This window comes from Aplidium turbinatum, chromosome 16 (assembly GCF_918807975.1).
Source record: "Aplidium turbinatum chromosome 16, kaAplTurb1.1, whole genome shotgun sequence".
Lineage (NCBI taxonomy): Eukaryota > Metazoa > Chordata > Ascidiacea > Aplousobranchia > Polyclinidae > Aplidium > Aplidium turbinatum.
This window is the reverse complement of record NC_137487.1, coordinates 16,987,025-17,001,221: the sequence shown is the minus strand read 5'-3', so window position 1 is coordinate 17,001,221 and position 14,197 is coordinate 16,987,025. Positions and strand designations below refer to the sequence as shown.

At 38.7% G+C, this 14,197-nt stretch overlaps 1 protein-coding gene across 1 annotated transcript in view; it reads left to right on the top strand.

Annotated features, from left to right (window-relative positions):
* LOC145785267 (uncharacterized) overlaps positions 1-14,197 on the top strand; it is a 48,092-nt gene continuing 33,895 nt past the window's right edge. The window contains exons 1-22 of the mRNA XM_082596947.1: positions 1-100; positions 173-261; positions 774-837; positions 5,347-5,531; positions 5,936-6,071; positions 6,311-6,522; positions 6,893-7,007; positions 7,668-7,861; positions 8,067-8,139; positions 8,589-8,755; positions 9,278-9,413; positions 10,073-10,284; positions 10,905-11,019; positions 11,101-11,282; positions 11,365-11,458; positions 12,222-12,388; positions 12,466-12,601; positions 12,833-13,044; positions 13,123-13,237; positions 13,307-13,594; positions 13,785-13,936; positions 14,013-14,148. Coding sequence (XP_082453073.1) covers positions 1-100; positions 173-261; positions 774-837; positions 5,347-5,531; positions 5,936-6,071; positions 6,311-6,522; positions 6,893-7,007; positions 7,668-7,861; positions 8,067-8,139; positions 8,589-8,755; positions 9,278-9,413; positions 10,073-10,284; positions 10,905-11,019; positions 11,101-11,282; positions 11,365-11,458; positions 12,222-12,388; positions 12,466-12,601; positions 12,833-13,044; positions 13,123-13,237; positions 13,307-13,594; positions 13,785-13,936; positions 14,013-14,148 — 3,280 coding nt within the window. The remainder of the gene's footprint in view (positions 101-172; positions 262-773; positions 838-5,346; positions 5,532-5,935; positions 6,072-6,310; positions 6,523-6,892; positions 7,008-7,667; positions 7,862-8,066; positions 8,140-8,588; positions 8,756-9,277; positions 9,414-10,072; positions 10,285-10,904; positions 11,020-11,100; positions 11,283-11,364; positions 11,459-12,221; positions 12,389-12,465; positions 12,602-12,832; positions 13,045-13,122; positions 13,238-13,306; positions 13,595-13,784; positions 13,937-14,012; positions 14,149-14,197) is intronic.

The following is a 14,197-nucleotide window of genomic DNA, read 5'->3' as shown; positions in this document are numbered from 1 at the left end:
ATGATATTCCATCGATTTTTTCTTTTAGCAAAGCCGCCTCCAGATGAAAGGGAAATCGCTAGATATGAAAGAATAAGAGGTGCCACGAGTACAACTACCGGTAAGATCTTTACTTATTTATACCAAGGTTAAGATTACCTGAGGCGTATTTGACACGCTCATGTCCATGCAGTTGCAGGGAACAGAAGAGTTTCAACCAAGCGTAAACAAGTCACAAATTCAGGCACACAGACCACAAAATCTAGCGCCGGCGCTAAATCGGTAAGTCAATGCTGTGAAACTCAATATTGTAAGTGACTTCAGATTATTTGATTAGCGCTTTGAATTTCAATGGCCTTAGAGAGGTTTGACTCAAATGTGTGAGCGGAGTACATACTTGTAAATTTTAGCTACCTGCGCTCTCCAGTGATTTGTAAACGATATCATGCACTATGCAATGATTTGTTTCTGAAAATATAAAAGGAATAGCCTTTAAAACTAACTTATTGTATTTTTGAAGCATTTTGTGAGCAACAGTTGCTATAAGAGCATCCTTGAAATTTGTATTTTGATTTTTATACAACTTTAGAGGTAGAATCACAATCATTAAAGTCTAATGTTTCCACCAATGAAGCATATTTGAAATTTCTTTTCTTTTACCAGATACGACTTTGACCAACGATAAAATAAAACCAGCACATAAATCCCAGTCCCATACAAGACACTTTATTTTCACTTTTGTTAACCCAGAAAAAAATTTAAATTAAACTATAATTACAATTTTGCTCGTACAGAATGGGGCAAGGAAGCATGAAACTGAGGTGGATGGCCGGTTTGTTAAAACCGATTCCTCTAATGGTAAGTGAACGAACATATAACATATCTTCTTTTACACTTTTTAATTTCGTGCAGCATTGCAATAACAGCAACTTCTGTAACAAGTTGCATGAATTGATATGTAAAACATAGATATTGTTCTTTCTATCACAGTTTATGTTGCTCACAAAAAGTATTTGTCAAAGGGATTTGGCCCTGTTACCGGTACCCTATCGTCGGTTGAGTGATCAAGTAGTGAGGGTGTAAGCTCAACACTCGAAGGCCGTTAGTTCGACACCGGTCAAAGGCACGCTACTATGTCTTGGCAAGGCACTGAGTTTAACGCGGGCACGAGAATCGGCTTGCTCACCTTCGTAATCACTTTTAATCTTCAACCACTAAGTGTCAGCTTGAAAATGATGCAAACCTGAATTGCAAAACTGAGTTGGCTTACTGCAATCTACAGCTATCGGTGTGCAGCCGTTGCGTTTTGACACCACTATTAGTCATTGGCCACAGTCGTTGCGTTTTGTGATCACATGATGACGTCGTCGGCCTGTGAGATGATGAGTGTTCAGAAACACACGACAGACATCCAAGCTAGAACCATTTTAGTGTACTTTTGTGAAATATTGTCATTTTGTAGTTTTGATGATGAAACGTATACCTGGTATGTTTGTAGCACAGCAGCAAAGAAATTTTGATTCTTGATGTTAAGCTTTCAAGTGAAATATCACGTCCAGTAATAAAGCACATTTAGTTACACACACACCATGACAAAGTTCAGCAACTCAAAGTCACCCGCTTTGCTGCTTTTTCGAGCAATGACGTCATCTGATTATGACATTGTTTCCGATCATGGGTGACAATTTGTACTACAATACGCGATATCAGATTTAAGTCAATACAGTAGGTTACTGTATTCAAATTTTGCAACACTGAACTTGTTCTTAACGATGTTGTCAAAGCCAATCTCGTGCACCGTTCAGTAGAAATAAACTGCTCACCTAATTAAATGGCATGCGTTCTACTGGTTTTTAACTAATCATTCAATGTTCTGCTGACCTAATGTTAGCACATGTGACTGCGTGGAAATTTTCAAAATGAAACGAACATTTCTTTTGTGACGAATTTCCAAATTTTAACTTCTGTCTTCCAAACGAAACTATTTTCATTTTATTGTGATGAAAAACGGGAATTTCAGAATATAGAAAGCGTTGAAACTTTAAAAATTTGTTGGTGTTGACTTTTCCAAGCAAAAGGATTAAAAAAAAAAAACACTGAGCTTTGTTGTCACACAACTCTTTTATTCTGGCGTAGTTTCCAATTGGGCTTCTTTACGAAGAATTTATTTCGCCAAAACATTTTTTCCACCGTTCTTACTACCGCCTTTACATGCCCATCTCGTTTGGCCACGATCGACTGAGCTTTAAAAACTGCGTATTATTTCTTTCCAGCTCATGGGCTTTAGTCCTTAGCAGGTTTTTTGCAGAGGTGGGCAAAGTTACTTTCAAAAGTAACTGAGTTACAGTTACAGTTACTTGGCCAAAATAGTAACTGAGTTACCGTTACAGTTACCGATTTCAAAAATGTAACTAGTTACAGTTACTAGTTACAGTTACTAGTTACAGTTACTAGTTACAGTTACTAGTTACAGTTACTAGTTACAGTTACTAGTTACAGTTACTAGTTACAGTTACTAGTTACTAGTTACAGTTACTAGTTACAGTTACTAGTTACAGTTACTAGTTACAGTTACTAGTTACAGTTACTAGTTACAGTTACTAGTTACAGTTACTAGTTACAGTTACTAGTTACAGTTACTAGTTACAGTTACTAGTTACAGTTACTAGTTACAGTTACTAGTTACAGTTACTAGTTACAGTTACTAGTTACAGTTACTAGTTACAGTTACTAGTTACAGTTACTAGTTACAGTTACTAGTTACAGTTACTAGTTACAGTTACTAGTTACAGTTACTCATAAATCTCAACATAAACGCTGTAATTCAAATTTAAACAAACAATTATTTGCGGGAGGCGCATCCATTCTCCTCAACATTTATTAGATGTATCACGCACCCTGTGGTGCAAATTCTTTTCTAGTTACGCAGTTGCCTTTTCCTAATGTAGTTTGTTTTCCGTCTGTCTGTTTTCCACACTATTGCTTATAATCGTTGCGTGTTTCTTGATGCTTATAGTCAGTTAGTTATATAGTTGCTTTCAAAAAGTTTAAATATATTGGTACAAAAAAGAAAACTCTCTCCCGAAACTATATTCTCTTTAAATGCTCGAAACAAAGGAAATAATTTGTTTTCTCTGCTATGACTCGAAGTTACTTAGACATCGACTTCCAATTTTGAATCGAGAAAACAATGATGTAATAAGGTTGCGAACAGTGAACGTAACACCGAGACTCCGGGTCCTAAATACTCCAAAAATACGACTCCTGTACACCTCTGGCAGCTATACGACAAGCACGAACTGAGCTATCAAGTGTTGCCAAACACTTTTGCTAAACATTGCATAGAAAGTCACATACTGATCAATCACCCAAAGCAGTTAATTTAACCAAATCAGTTCTCAAAAAGCGCTAAAAAAAGCCAAATCGCCAAACCATAAATATGAAGCCAAACGTCTTAAAAAATCGCCAGATTTCTGGATTTTGGCGATGAATTTGCCAATATGGCAATTCTGCTCCATAAGATCACAAAACAAGAGCGCCGCGCATGAACAGTGCTGCTCCGATACAGCTGCGAGAAGAATGCATTATTGAGCAACGCGCAGCAAACACGCATAAAGCATGACACAAACATGTGCAGAGTAATGGACGGCAATTAGAAACATAAATTTCAATACAAAAGTAACTTGTAACTGTAACTGTTGAAAAAGTGCTAAAATAGGAACGAGTTACCGCGTTTCGTTACTTTTGGAAAATAGTAACGAAGTTACCGTTACAGTTACTCAAAAAGTAACTAGTTACAGTAACTAGTTACTTTTGTAACTAGTTACTGCCCACCTCTGGTTTTTTGGATAAAATCATTAGATTTCTTGTCCATTTTTATTTTGTGGTTTCAATATCGTACTGTCTCAGCCACTTCTACAAGTAGCTTTATCTCAAGTTAAAAAGTCGTGTTATAAAGCGTTGACGAAAATTAAAATCGGAAGTATTAACTGATTTACTCTTTTGACTCAATGCTTGAATATGTTGCCATGAGCATCACAAGGCATGGTTCTGTGTTCTTGCTTGTAACATAGCGCAATTTGCACGGGCATTCTCGGAACACCTAAAATAGCTCTCTCCGTGGTTGACCTTTTGTAGTTGTAATTTTTTTGATTTGCTTCAACGATTTCCCACAAAACATGAACAAAGCCGCAAAGGTAGCATTTTACGCTTTTTCCTGCTTGGACGATTTTCTTTCCCCTAACGATTGTACGCTTCAACAGAACTGTGACGAAATAAATCCAAACAGAAATAGCGCAACCTCAAAATAAGCAGTCCGTCTCAAAACCTCATCCGGTGTGCAAAATGTCAAAGCCCGTATAGCAGAGGTTCAAAAAGTGTGCCCTGGTATTGTACCAGTCTTCTGAGTTCGATTCACTACTTGAGCATCTTTCAGGTTATAACTCTTGTATTGCAGCACCACTCAATAGCTTATTTGTTAAATGGCCTATAGCAATTCGATATCCTGTTGCACTCAATGTCGCTGGCTGTTGAGTTTCCTGAATAGCTTGAGATGGAGTTATCAGTTGTTTTAATGATGTTACTCATAAACTGACTATGTCGGCCTAGTTGTTTAAAAATTAAAGTTCATACGTACTGCGGATTGTGAACCTTTGTATGTGCTTCACGTAGTGATTATACTGTGTAATGAATTGATACTATTGCTGTTATTTGATGACAGGCAGCATCTCGACTAGGAAACCGCAAGGTTATTCGGTGCTGCTAGTCCTTTCTGCATTATACATGCGTTCTATTGTGTAACTACCCGATTTTTCTCGTGTGGAAGGGTAAATAAAAAACACTTCTCTCTCTCTCTCTCTATGCGTTCGGTTTTCAAGCGAGAAAAAGCCAAGGGCTGTAGGTCAAATTTCAGCAGGTGCACTTAAATAGTATAATATATTGGTTTTAAATGTCTCCAAAGGGTAATACCAGCTCTTTAGAACTCCTTTTCTAAACAGTATGAATAACTTTCAATTGTACGCTACTTTGCTAAAAAGCTGACCAAGACAGCGCATATCTTTAATGAATACTCATTACTCAGCATTGTCATTCCATAATTTAATGTATCGATTAATCAAACAATGTTTATTGGCGCTATCAACCACTCAAACACTTTATCCCATACGCATATTACTGTTTGTCACATACTGATAAACACGCATCATCCCATACACTTAAAATATACCTCACTGATGGTAAGCCTACCTGATTAATTGCACGCACGTCGTCCAAACAGCGACCAATAACCGATCATACACCAAACACTGCGTTACGATTTTGCACAAGCCTATACTGTATAGAACATCTTAGTCGAATTTTAATTTTCAGGTGAAAGAAAGCCTCTCGTAGTGGTCGAAGAGATACAAAGCAAATCAGTTCCTCGCTTGTCACGTCATAAATCCAGAGACACAATTACTTTCACTTCTGGATGGAGGAAGACAGTTAAACTGACAGATTTATTGCGTGCCAAGCTCATTGATGAACCGATGATTGTTCAACTGGAGAACGAAGAGGTATGGTTGGAAGCTTTCACGATTGTTCTTCCAATAACAATTGAACACTGGCATCGAACTCATGGTCTTAGCAGGTGCCATCTTGCCACACCTATACTTTAATTATAATGACCTGAAGACTGGATACAAATTGAAAAGCTACTGAAAGTATCTTACTCATTAGGCGCCGGTTCGACACCGCTCAAGAACATGTGGCTGTGTCTTTAGCAAGATTTTATTACTTGAAGGTCGATACGAAAATTGACTTGCTTGCTTCCCCATGCACATAATCTAAATCTTCAATCACCGGGCGTAAGTCTGGATACGATGAAATGACCATTCACTCGGTGCCTGTATATGAGGTAGGGTAGCGCAGCAGACAGTTTTGATTCACGATTTACACCAAGTTTGTCTGCTTTATGCAGATCACTGAAAAAGATTTGGAGCTACAACTGCAGCCATTCCTGGTGGGAAAATATTCGATTGGAGGAGTTTTCGATCAAAAACATCGCACAAAAATGTCGGTTATGGAAGCATTTCGTAAAGGGCTGATTTCAGAAGGTTTGTGAAGTTATGATATATGTGAGTTTTATGCTAAATGAAGTCGTTGTAGAAAATTTAATGTTTTTTTTGTTGTTGTTGTTGAAAATTTGGGTTTCGACCTCCTTGAAACTATTGATACCACAACCTTTACAAATTATTTGTTTTTGTTTCCATGCTTATTGCTTACACAGGTTTGGTGTTGGTAAAATTCTTTATGACATACTTTACCAGCAACTTGAATCGCTTATGTTTCGCAGGCACAGCATTGAGCTTACTGGAAGCCCAAGCAGCTGTAGGAAGCATCACAGATCCCACTACTGGCCAACAGATGTCCATAGATCAGGCTGTGGAAGCCAAACTTTTGGACAATAACTTTGCTCGCTTGCTCAGTCGCGCTGAAAGAGCTATTTCAGGTTACAGGTTGAAGGGTTCGGGCCAAAAGCTTTCTTTGTTTCAAGCGATGAACAAGGTACTGAATGGCCTTTTCTTTGCAACCGACTGTACTGACCACGTAATTATAGCTTAGCGCTGGTTAAATACAAGTAACATTTTTTTGCTATTAATAACTATTAACTAGTAGTAGTAGTAGTAGTAGCAGTAGTTTTAATCGCCAGCCAGTTTTAATCCTGTGATGTCCCCGTTACCGAGGGTGGCCGGATTCACCTCTAAGTGCCGCAATCGCCTTTACACGCTGCCTCCACATCGATCTGTCTAAACTCTAAAGCATCCTCTCTTGTCAAGCCGAACTTGCTGCTTTCTTCCTCAGCATGATATAATTTTGCACTTACATCAATTCTACGTAAACAAAACTACATAAATAGAACTGAAACTTTGTTCAGGGGTTGGTCACTAAGTCTCATGCTATCCGTCTACTCGAAGCACAAATCGCCACTGGAGGCATCGTTGATCCAGTAGCCAACCACAGGGTTCCGTTAGAAGTCGCCTATGAGCGAGGTAATTTGAATATTTTATCAGACCTGCACACGTAACTTCTCTTCTTGGGACGACACTTCAACAAATTATAGAATTGAGACTCGACACATCTCTGATCGGTAACTGAAGTTGAATTAGGTTTTCACTTCACTTAAACCTTGATCTGAAACTTCACTCTGTCAATCTCGGTGACCGACCGGGCTACGTCAGTAGTTTAAAGCTTCAAGTATGCGAAACTTTCGGGATTAAGCTGCCAAAAAAAACTTCTCCAGTCCGAGGATAAAGATTCAATCAATCAAGGCTATTGCCTAGGCCTAGAAAGCTATTCACCGTGGGTTCGAGTACGACGGGATCCGTAGCTTGAAAAAGGTGAAAGCCAGTGCTGTGCTTTTCTCAGTCCGACGATTAAGATAGGCCTACCTTCAATAAAATACCACCTGAAATGCTAATTTTAGTATCTAGAATTTATGCTTTTTAGCCGAACGTTCAGTAGTGAAATTTGATAGTTATCGCAAGTGCTACCACTTAAAGCCCCAAAGGTTATGGATTTAAACAAAGCAGTGGGTTGAAAACAGTTCAACTCACCGACTACCACCGTAAATCTGGCTCATGGTGTCCACGGTTTCAATAAGTTTATCTTTTTATGTTTAGCCTTGCCGTTAATTTGACGCAACTTTACAGGTTTGTTCAATAAAGAAATGCATCAGATCTTGGAAGATCCAAGTGACGACACAAAGGGATTCTTTGATCCGATCACAAACGAGAATCTAACTTATCTTCAACTGATGGAACGTTGTGTTGAAGATCCCGAGACCAAATTGATGTTGCTCCCAATAGATGGCAATAAAGCAAGTGGGAAGAAAGTAAACAAAGAGGTAAAGAAAGCTGATTGAAATTTAAAGTATTTGAAGATCTATTAAAAGCACGTAAGTTTTTTTTTGTAATACCTTCTTATTTCTTGTAATGAGGGTAAAAATCGCAATTTTTAACACTAATTTTTAGCCTGTTAACTATTAGTTTTAGTAAAGTACTAAATGTATTAATAACATGCCTGACGGAATCTTGATGTTTCAATGTCAGGTCAAATCTCTTCACACCAAAACAGACAAAGACAAGAACAAACCTACTAAGGACGTTTTGGACAAAAAAGAAGGTAAACAATGGATTGCTAAGCAATGTAACTAACTGATCACTGATCAGGTAATGTTTACAAGGTGTTTGCCACGATTTACAAGATAAACATTGTGACTGCTCAGTCATGAGTTGCATTTCAAGTAAGCATGTTACCATTTATGATTTGGATATTCTATTTATTCTTTCAATGTGAAGCGCTTTTATATTGATATTTTTAGTTTTATGATACTGCTTTTTACTACATTGTGTTGTTTTTGAATGCATGACCGACCAAAATTTATGCAAATTTTTGCAAGTACTTGCTTTAATTCAAGCGATTGAGGACATCACTATGACCTGAACCTCCCTTTACATTTGTAATTGAGCAAAACAAAGTGAGAAAGACTACAGAAAATAGGTGTCTAATGTTACTGTTTTTGACACTTCTCTATTGCCATATTGTTAAAATCATAATTTCTGTTACTCCAGCACCTTTGGTTGCTGAAAAGAAGGATATTGCTCCAAGCAAGAAACCCACGAAGTCAAGGAACAAGATCAATTTCAAATCGGGATGGAGAAAACCTGTGAAACTGACTGATTTGCTTCAAGCTGGGCTCATTGGCGAGGCCCGTGTGGTTGACTTGGAGTACGGAAAGGTTTGTATATTGACCCTTTGTTAAGTTAGCCCTACTTTCCTTACAATTGTCGTGTGCTATATTCTGCTTAGCAAAAAGTTGCATGGTTTTAATTTCTACTTACAATAACGTTTTCATATAAACAATAGTGTTTTTCACCCCAGCAAACTGTGGTGTCTATCTAAACCGGTTTTCTTTTACTTTGTCTTGAGCTTGTCCTGCAAAATTTTGTCGAACAACCAATGCAGCAATTTGTGAACAAACTTCTCCTTTTGAACTTATCGATTAATAGAAAACTGGTTGTAATTTTATCTTTTTGTTGCAAAAGCGTTAACTCTTCGTTATCAAAAGGCAACCGAATGTAAAACAAACTCATCATGACAAAGAAAGCAACAGTTGAGAATTTGCCAAAGTAACTTATCGTGCATTAGCGAAAAAAAAAAACGGAAATGGAAATGTCATAAGTTGGATTTTCTGTCGATATTTGTCACGTTTACTTCATTCGATCCTTTATAACCATGAACTCGTCTTATATTTACGTAGGTCACAGAAGCTGAAATGGCAGAAGAACTAAGGCCATTCCTAGTTGGTCAAAGTGCCATTGCCGGTGCATATGACACCAAACGTGGAGACAAAATGTCGTTTATGGATGCCTTTCAACGGGGATTGCTTTCAAAAAGTTTGTCTCTGTTTTCAATTCTGATCGACTAGCAATTAATAATAACGTTGGGTGTGACTGTGGTGAAATGCAGACGGCAGCCCACATAATCAAGCAATGTCCGCTGTACAGACCACCTCAGGCCTAGTTCCAACTCATCAACATGTGTTAAAGTTAAAATTAATCCATTACAAAAACGCATGCACCGTTATAGAGAACATTGCATGTTACACAGAACTTTTACGACGTATTCAAACAACTATTGTCAACATTGTTTTGTATGATCGACAAACATGGTTCCAAGTTATTTTAAACTGTCTCTTTATTTACGACAATCACATAATAAATAAATACACGAAGCACCAGGCTAAGCGATGCTACCTCGACATACCACTCATTCTTTGTAAATATTTTTCGCTTGTGTTTTTGTGTTGTTATATCGAAGCAAACAGCCGATGGTGGAATAAATAGATCATCGGACGAGAAGGTAAGGCCGATTTTTGTGTTAACCTTCAAGCAATGTTTTTATGTTTTACCAAAGACACAACCGGGTGCTCTGAATAGGTTTCGATTTGGTGTCCGTTCGATCGTCGTGCATGGACTACACAGCCGACGTGTCCTCATGTGAGCACATTTAGTCATATTATGTAATAAAGTGGACTATTTTTTGCTTTTTAAAGGCACAGCATTGAGCTTGCTCGAAGCCCAAGCAGCTGTAGGAAGCATCACAGATCTCACCACTGGTCAACAAATCTCATTAGATGACGCAAAAGAGCGCAGAATTCTGGACAAGAACTTTGCACATCTGCTCGCCCGTGCAGAAAAGTCTGTCACGGGATTCAAGCCGAAGAAGTCGAAGAAAGCGTTCCCTTTATTTCAAGCTGTTAAAAAGGTTCGTTACTGAAATCCTTAAAAAAAAACGATATTTTTTTTCTTTTTTTCTGCAAATATTTACCTGTCGGGTGCAATTGTGTAACAAAAGCACAAGTGAAAAAAAAAACGATCAGTAACTTCTCTCCACTTTACCTCACGAAATAGACGCTGTGTTTTGCAGGCCTATTGCTGCAGTTAAAACTACGGCAATCTTTTTATGTAGTTCCAATTGGCTGTTGAAGAATAGCATCAATGTTGAACATGCGTGGTTAGTCGGCCATATTAGGGCGAGTGTAGTCCATCTTCCTTTCATCTCAATCTACTGTAATGTAAAGGTGGTTCCATACTTGATTCAAGTGTCGGGTATGAGAAGATAAGATTCTCAAGCCCACCCAATTTATTACACCCTAGGTAGAGGTGAGCGGTATTTTCAACAACCAGCTGAAACCGGAAGTAAAACCAGGTTTGCATAATTGGAAAGCCAACGCCTTATCCGTTACGCCATCCCACCGCCCACCAATTAAATGCTCGGATTCACACATTGACTTGTGGCACATCTCATGACAAATTGAATAGATTTCTAGATAATCCAGCACTTATTTGAACCAACATCAATAAATAAATGCGACTCCATTGCAGAACCTCGTCGGGGAATCTCAAGGCATGCGTTGGCTTGAAGCACAAATCGCCACTGGAGGCATCATTGATCCTGTAGCTAATCACAGGATTCCGGTAGAGGTCGCCTATGAGCGAGGTTAGTCATTTTCAACATTTGCTTCAGTCTATTATCACGTCATCATTATTGTAAATTTATAAATGATGACGTCACACCCAGGGTTACTTGATGAAAACATGATGAAAATGCTGAAAAACCCACGTGATGACGAAACCGGATTCTTTGATCCAATCACACACGAAAATCTAACTTATCTTCAACTGATGGAACATTGTGTTGAAGATCCCGAGACCAAATTGATGTTGATCCCAGTCAGGAAAGTTGAAACAGAACCAGACAAGGTAAGAGCAAGTAGAAAATCATGCACAAGAATTTTTTTTTCTATTGGAGCTAATAGAAACAATCAATCTAACTTACTTGTAGGTTGTCGTCACAGTGGAAGAAAATGGTGCTAGTGACATCACTGACAGCGATGGACAAACCCAACATGAAGAACTAGTCCCCTCTTCAACAAAAGGTAAGAAGGGTTTTGTAGTCGACTATCATGTCGACTTTCTTCTATCCATCCGATTTAAAGTCTCCTGACTCCTGTTCCTCGTATTGCGAGGGTTGGATGCCAACAAACTCTCTGAAAGCATTTCTCCATGCCACTCGGTCCTGAGGGTCGACGGGGCGAGATCTTTAAACCGCAGATCTTCTCGGATGTTGTCTAACCAAAGCTTCTTAGGACGTTCTGGAGGTTTGTTTCCATGGAAGACATAGGGCTCTTTTGCCACGCGACTTTTTCCATGAATTGCACGCGTCCATACCAACGCAGCCTTCTCCATTTCATGACTTGTTCAAGCAATGACAAGGTCATCCGCATACATCAACTCCCGTGGGTAATCACAACACAAATCACGAGAGAGCGCCTCCATCATGATAACAAACAACAACGGCCCCAATACTGACCCTTGATGAACACCCGCTGTTACTTCAAACTTTGAACTATACTTTCAAGCGCGGAGGCTGGATTTCGAGTGCTTGTAGCACATTTTGATTAAACAGATGCGCAATAAACGTAAAGGTATACATTTGAAAAAGACAAGACAATTACATAGGGTGATTATATAAGTGATTGTTCAAACTTGTAATTGGTTGCCCAACTGTTTTGCAAATACGGGTTTCCTTATCGTTACAGGTTTGTGTGAGAAAACCAGGTGTCATGTCTACTGTGAAGTTAATATTGTTACATCACAGCTGCTAGCCTAAACATGTTTCAAGTATCTATATCGCAACAGATAAAGTTGTCGTCAAAGAAAACGTGGTACCTCAACAACTTCTACCTCCAAAACCACGAGAAGGGATCACTTTCATGTCCGGATGGAGGACGGCTGTGAAGTTGGTGGATTTGATTCGTGCAAAACTTATTGATGAAGATAAAGTTGTTCAATTGGAAAACGAAGAGGTAGCGTCATATGCGTTAGTGGGAGTAAGTTGTTTGTTCATTGGAAGTGAATTTTATTCAACATCACTTTGATGCAGACCACTGAAGAAGAGGTAGAGGATCTATTGAAACCTTTTCTGATTGGTCAATATTCGATTGGTGGTGTGTACGACAAAGAAAGTGGAAACAAATTGTCTGTACTTGATGCTTGCCAGAAAGGATTAATATCGAAAGGTTGGTGAAGATCTTTGTGAAAGCTGAACCCATCTATTAAACTTGTCATCACATACAATTTTATCTAAAGTTTGCAAATGTTCTACTTTTATATCAGTTTTTGGAATACTTTAATAAGACTTCACTCATCCAACTATATTTTAGCATCGTAAAATCTTAACGCGTAATCAGGCATTAGCTGGTTTGTTTATCCAATTGGTGACATAATAATTTATGTTTGACAACACACAGGCACAGCATTGAGCTTACTCGAAGCCCAAGCAGCTGTAGGAAGCATCACAGATCCCACCACTGGTCAGCAGATGTCAGTGGAAGAAGCGTTGGAGAAGAATTTAGTGGATGAAGAATTCGCTCGCTTGCTCAGTCAAGCGGAACGTGGCGTGACAGGATTCACACCCGAAGGATCGAACGAAACTCTTTCCTTGTTCCAAGCGATGGAAAAGGTGAGTTTGTAATCAACACATCAGCATTGAAATCACATCTTTGTTTCGGATCCTATCCAATTCTTGATTTCTTTCCAGGGTTTCATCACAAAATCTCGAGCGATTCGTTTGCTGGAAGCACAAATCGCCACTGGAGGCATCATTGATCCTGTGGCAAGTCACAGATTACCAGTAGAGGTCGCCTACGAGCGAGGTAATGAATGAACCATTTGAGTTGATTGCAATTTCAATATCGTTGTCATTCATTGAGATGTTTTTACAGGATTATTTGATGAGAAACTGAACGAAATATTGGAAGATCCAAGCGACGACACAAAGGGATTTTTTGATCCGATCACAAACGAGAATCTAACTTATCTTCAACTGATGGAACGTTGTGTTGAAGATCCCGAGACCAAATTGATGTTGATCCCAGTCAGGAAAGTTGTGAAAGAAGATGATGACGTGGTAGCTGTCAGTGACGCTGTTGTTGATCAGGAATCCATCATTGTAGCAAAACGTGACGAAGATTCAAGCAGCAGCAGTAGCAGCAGCAGTGACAGTGATGAAGGTGAGCTACTACAAAAAAACCTATGAAATGTCAAAGCATTGTCGCATGTTTGTTGTTTGTTCATTCAATATGAAATATTTCAGTACCATAAATTTCACGGTTTTCTGGAAATATTGTTAGATTGAAAATTTTGTTGAAGTTATTTGAACACGTGCAGGCCTATTGATATTGTTGTGTTTGACATGTGCAGAAGAAGTGGAAGCCTCTGCTCCTGCTCCACCTCCCAAGCCACGAGAAGGGATCACTTTCATGTCCGGATGGAGGACGGCTGTGAAGTTGGTGGATTTGATTCGTGCAAAACTTATTGATGAAGATATGGTTGTTCAATTGGAAAACGAAGAGGTAGCGTTATATGAGTTAGTGAGAATAAGTTGTTTGTTCATTGGAAGTGAATTTTATTTAACATCTTTTGATGCAGACCACTGAAGAAGAGGTGGAGGATCTATTGAAACCTTTCCTGATTGGTCAATATTCGATTGGTGGTGTGTACGACAAAGCAAGTGGAAACAAATTATCTGTACTTGATGCTTGCCAGAAAGGATTAATATCGAAAGGTTGGTGAAAACGTTTGTGAAAGCTGAACCCATCTGTTAAACTTGTCAT